The 9,326-nt window shown below is 47.4% G+C and overlaps 1 protein-coding gene across 1 annotated transcript; it reads right to left on the bottom strand.

Moving 5' to 3' along the window:
- Positions 1–7,594: 7,594 nt before the first annotated feature.
- LOC129498412 (protein MIS12 homolog) lies at positions 7,595–8,218 on the bottom strand. Its single transcript, XM_055307744.1, has one exon. The coding sequence runs from the start codon at positions 8,216–8,218 to the stop codon at positions 7,595–7,597; it is 624 nt and encodes a 207-aa protein (XP_055163719.1).
- Between the last annotated feature and the right edge of the window lie 1,108 nt (positions 8,219–9,326).

The raw sequence follows: 9,326 nt of genomic DNA, 5'->3' as shown, positions 1-9,326 counted from the left end.
CTTGGGTTGGCTAAAGGAGACAGAAAAAAATGGGCTTTTGGAAAATCAGGTCTGTAACTTGGGGCTGGTTGTGGAACTGGCCCTGGGAATCCTAGTTGGTCCATCTTCCACCAGCCCCCAGTGGAGGCGGCGCCACTGCGTGGCACATTTAGGGGCCCTCTCATAGGCTGTCTTCTAGTCACAGGATAGTGACAGCATGGTTGCCCCAAAGCTGAGGGCTGATAGCAGGGCCATCAGTAGGCTGCACCTAGATGTGAAAGGAGTAAGAACTGGATCCAAACTCGGGAAACCCGTCCTGGTTGTGTTGCCTTGGGCAGATCCAGTCCCTTCCTGGAGGCCAGTTACTCCTGTATGAGATGAAGCAGAGTCCCGAGGCCAGCTCTCGGTTCTAATCCTGCTCTGCAATGAGACGATAGAAATGTATCTTTTCTTGGCATGAAGACACTCAAATGATGGAGGGGGGCGGGAATCATCCTCATCCCTACGGGCACGGCTGCTAAGAAGGCACTGAGACCAAAGGCAGGCTTCTCCTATAGCTCGAATGAGGAACAGTAAAAACTTGAGGGTCTCAAGCACAAATTCATAGAGGACTTCTTGTGTGTGGAGGATGGAGATGCAGGAGAGATATAAACAAAACGGAAGTGATGATTTTCATGTGGTTATTCTGGGTAGTTTCCCAGAACGGAAGCTATTTATCCATCAAAGCAGATGCATTCACTTATTTATGTATTCATCTATTTATTTCTTCAACTAATATTTATTGTGTGCCCCCTGATTTTCACCCTTGCCTCTGGCAACTGGGAAAGGAGATGGACCGGGAAAGGAAAAGGTACGAGAAAAAATGGATTGACTGCCTGGACACAGAAGATGGGCTTGGAGCTTCTGGAGCACACCCAAGGTGAAGATGATATCCCCTGGGGAGGACTCAGAGCATCACTGAGCAAACAGAGTGACACCTCGATGATATGTTTGTGCTTCCCACGTGCTTCCAGGTTTTAGAGGCAAATCTCTCTTACTGATTAGCAGAGGTGCTGGGGCTCTGTACTCAGGACAACTGGCAGGGTGCCACCACACCTACATCAACCTTCTCATCCATTCCCATGGGAAGCTCAGAGTTCCCACACATCCTCAGCCAGGAAGGTCAGCATGGACACATCTGCGTGTATGATGGGGTGTGGCTGATAAGCACCAGCTGCTGGACCTCTTCCTCTTCCATATTGGCTTCTGCAGCAAACTACAGACCCCATCCCACAGGCCAGCAGAGCCAGCTTTTAAGAAGGGGAAAATGAAATAGCGCAAGGAACTCAGTTGGGTTTCTTGCCCACCGGGCAATACCCGGGGTTGGTACTGCTGCTGTCAGAAGCAGAGAAGGGGGAGTGGTGGCATCCTATTCCTGAGGCTTTGATGTGAAACCAAGAGAAAAGGATACCTATATTCTTGCTGACCTGAGAAAATGATGCAGAGCGTAGAGCGGTCCTTCTCCGGCTTTTGTGTGCATGCAGATCACTTGGGGATCTCGCTGGAATGCAGGTTCTGCATCAGCAGCTCTGGGATAGGTCTGAGAATTTTTATTTCTAACCGGTGCCTAGGTATTGCTTACACTGCTCGTCCATGGCCCTCCCTTTGAATAGCAAGGCTCTATTTTAGTTTCCTAGCACCCCTCCTCTGTGGTAGGAACTTGAACATGAACCAGGGATAATATCTCAACACAAGTCTAGGGGCGGCACATGACTCCTGTGTGGCCAATCAGCGTTTTTGCTTTCTTTTAATTGGGGGTTTGGGAGGTTCAAAATGGAACTGGGAGAAGGAAACCCTGTCTTCTTTAGCTGCTAGAGTGTGAGTCAGAGCTGCTGCTAGTGGTGATTCCCATCTCACAGAGGAACTGGTCTGAGAAGATGCAGCAGATATGTGGGAGAAGTGAGCTGGGGAATAGAGAAGGTCTTCACAGTGCTCACTGTTCCAGTTCTGGTCAACCGGAAGGGCAGCTGCACCAGGTCTTTCCTCTGGTTTTCCTCGATGAGTCTGCAAATTACCCTCTCTTGCTTCAGTCGGTGGTTCTCGACCTGGCTGCCCATTAGAATCCGATGCTTGAACCCCTTTCCTGGGGACTCTGATTCAATCAGTCTGGGCTAGGGCTTGGGCACAGGTAGTCTTTAAAGTTCCCTACATGATTCGAATGCTGCCAAGATGAAGGCCAACTGTTATGCTCATTTGAATTGAATTGAATTATGCTCATTTGAATCAGCAGCAACGGAGAGAGTCCTAAAATGGGTTCTTGGAAACCACCGAACTAGATGAGTTAGTTGAGTGAGAAGACAGGGATAGACACCTGAGAAGATGTTTCTAGAGAGGGCCTGAAGAAAGGGAGGCTGAGGACCATATCCAGCTCTCTTAGTGACCTGGCTGGTCCCTAAGCTCTGTACGGGCCACAAGATACTATCTCCAAATTATGTGTAGAGCTCAGTCTTGTTTTGACCTTTTTGTCCAAGGGGTTAGCTCTCATTCCAGACTGTATGCTCCTTCAGGGCAGGGATGGTATCTGGTGCCTCTCTCATTTCTTTCAAGGCACTGGCCACCATACATGCACTTACTGGTGATTTCCCAAATACGATTAAGGGATATATGATATGGATATATAAAGTGTGTGCCATATGTGGTTGGTCTCATCTCTCAAAACCTAGTCTCCCCAACTTCCTCCATGATTGTGAAGATTTCCTGAGGCTGTTTGCTATGTTCTCAGCATGTGCTTGGAGGTGGGAAAGAGAAGGTTCATCAAGGGCTTCTTTTATAGTCTTGACCCACATCTTAGTCTCAAGAGTGGATGGCACGTGCCAGAAGTGGGCGATTAAGGGGTTTGTGAACTCTCTTGTCACTTCAGATTCAACAACTTGTTCTCTTGAAATAGAAATAGCTGCTGGTTTTATGGGGGTTTCCCCCCCTCCCCTGCCCGGGTCAGGCCCTTTTCTCAGAAATGCAGTTGCCTATGGAAAACTGACACTCCCTAATGAGTCCTTACCAGCTGTCAGCCTCACAGCAATAGTCATTATTCTGCAGGCTTCTTGCTAAATTCCAATGATGGTCCCTGCCAGAGCCCAGGAACACAAGCGCGCTGGAGGTGGCGGGAACTCCAGAGCTCTTTGGGTGGTATTCTCTCCCCTTCTCTCAGGAGGACTTGCCCTGGGAGGCTTCCAGGCAGCCCTTCCACAGCAGATGTGTGGAGACTGGGGAATGTGAATAGATGTCTTGGGCTGAGCTTTAGGGCTGTTCACCCGGATTCGAAGAACCTGAAGTGCAGTAAGGGACTGAGCTGATAGCTAGGAAGAGACACCAGCCTTGCCAAGAGAAAAAAAAGCACACAAAAGTTTGTTAATATGTAAAAAAAGCCTTCACAAATGTAAGCACTCCCATTCTTTCTTCTTCAGTATTATGATATGAGCGAGAGCCTTAACACACAAGATGCCTTCTGACCAAAGCCCTCAGCTGGGAGTCCAGAGCTCAGCTATGGTCTTCAACACTTTATTCTACTGCTAACATCCTGTGTGACACTTCAGTTCATTTGTCTGGGCCTCAGACTTCTCACAGCTGGATATTTACTTGTGCTCACCACACTTCCACAGTTCAGCAAATTACTCCTTGTAGAACGTGTCAATAGTCAATAGCCTTTGAATAGCATGTATGGGAAACGAATTACAATTATTGGCAAGAAGGAGAGGGGGCTATTTCCAAGTGACTTGAATCCACATGGATGTCAGTTCTTATTTTGTGGAAATGTGACCAAAATAAAAGGCCAACTGGGAAGAGATTATAACCCCCTCCCAGCCTCAGTCCATTTGGATCCTCTGGCATCACAAGATAGAGAATCCATTTTTCTAACTCATTTGAGAATTTTCCTTGTGCTCTGTTTCTCTCTCTCCTCCTTCTCCCAGACTCAATGACTTCAGGGGGTGGGGTTGACCAGGACACCTGGGAGATGCCTGGGGGTGTATGTGTGTGTGTGTGTGGGTATCCTAGTATAGTCAGCTGCTGCCTACAGCTCAGGCCCAAAAGGGTTTAAGCAAATAGCATGAGATGCCTATCCCAGAGGGCAGCCCCTCCCAGGCCATTCCGTTGAGGTGGAATCTTGCCAGTTCTTCCCAGCTGGCTCGGAAATCCGATGCCTCAGTGATTGATTTCACCATCTGACTCCAAAAACTTGCATACTGGGATAAAACGCCAGCTCTCAAGAGTGTGATAATCCACACTTCCTGGTAAGGTTTCCAAATACCACTCTTCCTGGGTCTTTTTCTTACTTGGTTGTAGTAGATCTTTCTCTTGAGGCACCCTTCAGTGTTTGCTATGATGAAGTGGATTTTGTGCTTTTTCCCTTGGTGTGCCTGCAACACTTCTGTGCAGCACTTTGTTGTCACAAATCATGGTGTATGATCATTATTTGTGTACTTCTCCTTCATTTTTTTAAATGTTTATTTATTTTATGATAGTCAAAGAGAGAGAGAGAGAGAGAGAGAGAGAGGCAGAGACACAGGCAGAGGGAGAAGCAGGCTCCATGCACCGGGAGCCCGACGTGGGATTCGATCCCGGGTTTCCAGGATCACGCCCTGGGCCAAAGGCAGGCGCCAAACCGCTGCACCACCCAGGGATCCCCTTCTCCTTCATTTAACAATGATCTCCTGAAGGGTGGGAGTTGTGCCTTATTTTTTCCTGTATATTCAGCAGCAAACAGCACAGAGTTCCTTAGCACATAGTAGGTGTTAACTAAATGTCATTCGGATGACTGCTTTGCATGAACTACATCAGGGCATTTGGGTGACTCTCCACGAAAAATGAGACCACCAAGAGTCAAATATTTTTTTTTTTAAGATTTTATTTTACTTATTAGAGACAGGGACAGGCAGAGGGAGAAGCAGGCTCTATGCAGGGAGCCCGACATGGGACTTGATCCCGGGTCTCCAGGATCACACCCCGGGCTGAAGGCAGTGCTAAACCGCTGGGCCACCAGGGCTGCCCAAGTCAAAATATTTTTAAAACTGCGTGGTCTCAAGGTAGCAGTAGAGGAAACACTATGAGTTCAGAGACCGAGTTAACTTTTGGTATTGGTATAATAAAATCGTTGGTTAAACTGGTTTCTTTCTTACAAATAAGTCTCCAAACTCTCCTAAGATAACATGGAGTAATCCTTGGAGGCCTTAAGCATGTAGAAGGAAAAAACCTGTATGCTTATTTATCCATCCATAATTATTTGTCAAATGAGTAAATGAATGAAAAATGAATCTTTTAATAAACAGAAGATACATAAATTCCCTTTAACTTTCTTGGGGCTCCATTATTAAAAGAAATACCTTCCCTTTAAAGGCAATAATACATATAAACATAGTAGGGTGTATGGCACCTAAATGTTAGCTATTTTGATCATAACAACGTAGATAACGAAGTGGCATGCTTCCTCATCCAGCATAAATCACAGTTCATGCCAAGAACTCCCCTACCCTTTTGTCAAAAGCAGATAAAAAACAACTTGAAAAATTCTCTAGTTAAATACAGAGAGTGATTTGTTGTATCTGAAACCCATTTTGTTTTGTAGTCTTCATTCTTTGGGAACACCTCACACGGCAAGGTGAGAGACATTACCTTCAACTTAGAGATGAACAAATCGATGGTTTGGTAGAACTTGGCTCGATCTTAGGTCCCAGTCTCTTCAGACACCTAACCCTGAGTTGGCAGTCCATTAGTTTTCCCTTTTACGTCTGCCCCATTCCCTTTGCTTTGCACGGAGCTTGATGAGGATGGTGCTACAACTGGCTTACTGAGCCCCAGGGTCTCCCAGAAGGTGGGGCTGGATGATGGGCTGGATGAGGGAGAAACGGGGGACATGGCCTGCTTTCATGATTCACTGTGCTCTTCAAAACTCCTCAGGCCATCTGGCTGGTCAGGGACCTGGAGAGGGTCCGACATTTCTCATGTTTTCAACAACCCTGGTGAGTCAGGCCAGTCCCCTTGCCCTTCTCTCGAGTAGTGAAGACAGAGGTCCATGATCTACGCTAGTTTTCCTTCTCCTTCCAAGCCTACATTGGGTACAGGGTGGGCCTCCCTGCCTGCCTCCCTAGGGAGGCATGGTTTCTAGGCAGTTTCTGGCTTCACATTATTTTGGTGGCCCCACGTGGGGGCACATGAGCCATGCCCACTTTAAGGATTGTTTTGCTGCTTAGGGCAGGAAGACAGAGACAGACTGACAAACCTTACTGGGTGCAGAGAGCCACCATCTCCAGGGCAAGATGGGAACTGGAGTAAGGCAAGTGAGGACAAGCCACATCTGCACAGGGTCTGATCCCATCTTTATTTAAAATTTTGATATTTCATTTATTTTTATTTTTTTGCATTAAAATCTTAATCATCTTGATTACTGACTTCTTTGGCAACCCCTTACATTTTGACCAGGGCAATCGTATTTGAGTGACCGTCCCATAACATTAGTTAGCTGTTGAATTGTTGTTTAGATGCTCTCAGGACACGTCAAAGCCCTGGCACGTCTGTGTCACTGCAAACCATCTGTTTGGACTTAACGTAGATAAAGCAACTGTGCCCGACACTGGCTACAGGCAATAAACCAGTCTAGGTGTCCTTTCTTCCACCTGAGCATGGAAATGTCTCCAAGCTTGAGGGATTCTTCTCCACCATGATGAGTACATTTAAAGTGAATGTGGTAGGTCAGCGGGTGGTGATCTCTTCTGCCCAAAGTGGAAGGGTTGATTTTCCTTCTGATGGACGGAAGATGTTTATATTCCCCTTTGGGCTCCCTCAGCACTTTGTCCCAGACTATAGCTCTTACTCTGCTTGTGTTCACACATCCAGCTTTCCAGACTGTAAGTTTCTCTATGCAAGGATGTCGTCTTACATTTCTGCATAGCACTGTGCACCGTGCCTGGCCCCCCAACTTGCTCAGTAAGTGTTTAGGGAGTGAAGATACAAATTAGGTAGGGTTTCTGACTTACTCAAAATGCTTTTTGTTGGCATGAACTTTTTGTACCAGAAATTCTTTTTTTTTTTTCATGATCACAGAAAGCATTTATTTTAGGAACGAAAACAACTTCTCTTTACTAAGGATCACACGGGTGGTGTTTCTCTATTTGCTTCTTCCCATCGGCTAACTTGCTATGTAAGGCAATTTGTGGAGGAGAGCAGGCCACGGGTGCCGGCGCCCATCCAGCCATGCAGTGGCTGGTTCCTAACAAAGCCGCCCACTTAACCTTTTTCTCATTTGATCACAACCAAAGAATAAGTCAGAAGGATCAAGGTTACAAGGAGCCCCTGATCAAGGAACTGCTTTTACAGATCTCTCTGCAGTCCTGGTGCCCGGGGACATGCTGCTGGACCAGGAACCCCTTCCCACCTGTGAGAGGTCTCTAGGGAACACGGGCTCCAAGGATTAGTTCAGGGTTGTGTAGATGCCCTAGCAGAGTGGGGCCAGACAGAGGGAAGTGCGGAGTACAAGAAAGAGCCAATAAACTAAATCCCGTAAGACATTCAGTTCACCAGAATATCATTCACATCAATCCCTTCCTATTCTACTTTCTGACGGGTTCCTGTCACTACTTAGAAATTACAGTATTTTCATTCTCCTGCCTTCCCGTTCCACAGTGTCCCTAATAGTCTGTAGTTTTCTGGAGTTCTGGACCAGGAACACCAGGCTTTCCCTGAAATCACTAGTCCCGTGATCTCGGCCAGCATTTTCGAGTTCATCAAACAAAACCAGTGTCTGCTTAAGTCGGGCCTGCAAAATTTTTTGTTCCTTTAATTCTGCAAGAAGGGCCTGCTTAGCGCCTAATTCGGTCTTATACTTCTCCTGCAACTGTTCAATTTCCTCCTGGAGGAGCCGGAACTCTTCCTCACTACAAGGATGCAGCTCCTGGGGTTTGTCTTCCGGAAGCAGCAAAATGTTTGGGGGAATGCGCAGAATCAACTGTAAAAACAGCTGCTCCATTTTGCCAAAAAGGTTATCGAAATGTCCCTTCATGAAGCCGAGGAACTTCTCTGCGCATTTACGAACCTGGACGGGGCTGATCTCACAGCCTGGGAGGTCACCTAGCTTTTTCAGAATGACCTGTTCGACGGCCTGCATCACTTCAAACAGGTAGTCTTGAAATGCAATGTAGATTCTCAGCATGCAGGTTTGCAGTGTGAAGCCGAAGAACTGGGCCTCGTAGGTCATCAGGTCCACAGACATCTTGGCTCATTTTGTTTGGTTAATTTTTTTAATTTTTATTTATTTATGATAGTCACACACACACACACACAGAGAGAGAGAGAGAGAGAGAGAGAGGCAGAGACACAGGCAGAGGGAGAAGCAGGCTCCATGCACCGGGAGCCCGACGTGGGATTCGGTCCCAGATCTCCAGGATTGCGCCCTGGGCCAAAGGCAGGCGCTAAACTGCTGCGCCACCCAGGGATCCCTGTTTGGTTAATTCTATGAAAAATCCGAGCGGGCGCGAAAGCGACGACACCAACCGCGCACGGGCTTCCCGCCACGGCCTTTAAACCAGTGCCTGCAGGGGATCCCTGGGTGGCTCAGTGGTTTAGCACCCGCCTTTGACTCAGGGGGTGATCCTGGAGACCTGGGATCGAAAATCCCACATCGGGCTCCCGGTGCATGGAGCCTGCTTCTCCCTCTGCCTGTGTCTCTGCCTCTCTCTCTCTCTCTATCATGAATAAATAAATAAAATCTTTAAAAAAAAATAAATAAACCAGTGCCTGCAGCTGCGGAGAGCAAGAAATTCTTTAATAAGTCAGAACCAAGGGCTTGCTGTGAACCCTAGCGAACTCTTGTTTCCGATGCTTTCATTTGTGAGAGCTTGAGGTACATCAGGTCTAGCTGTTTAGGGGAGTCTTGGAATGCCTGTCACTTGAAAACATGATGTTAGTGACTAAGAGCCTTCGTGAATTAATCAGGACCTTCTGGATTGTAAGCAACAGACTCCACTCAAATTAGCTCAAGCAAAAAAGAGAATGAGCTCAAATAACAGAGAAACCCAGGGATGGATATCAGCTCCAGAGGCTGAAATGATGCCGTCAGGACCCCATCTCTCACTGCTGGTGGAGATGGTTTCCAGCATCCTGAGGCTCACCTGCAACCTGCTTTCTGCCCCCAGTGAAGAAGAGGTTCTTCATTAAACTCCCCAGAAAAGTTCTGGCAGAGACTGTCTGGTCAGGCTTTGGTCACTTGCATACTTGTGAACTCGTCACTGGGGGCACAGCGAATGGGCCACCACAGACAGGCCTGGGTCACATTCCCACATGTGTGGTGGAGAAGGGGCCGGGAGGGTCTGCTTCCCTCG

The sequence above is a fragment of the Nyctereutes procyonoides genome, unplaced genomic scaffold, assembly GCF_905146905.1.
Source record: "Nyctereutes procyonoides isolate TBG_1078 unplaced genomic scaffold, NYPRO_anot_genome, whole genome shotgun sequence".
Lineage (NCBI taxonomy): Eukaryota > Metazoa > Chordata > Mammalia > Carnivora > Canidae > Nyctereutes > Nyctereutes procyonoides.
The sequence above is the reverse complement of the archived record's forward strand: the minus strand, read 5'-3'. Positions and strand labels throughout refer to the sequence as shown.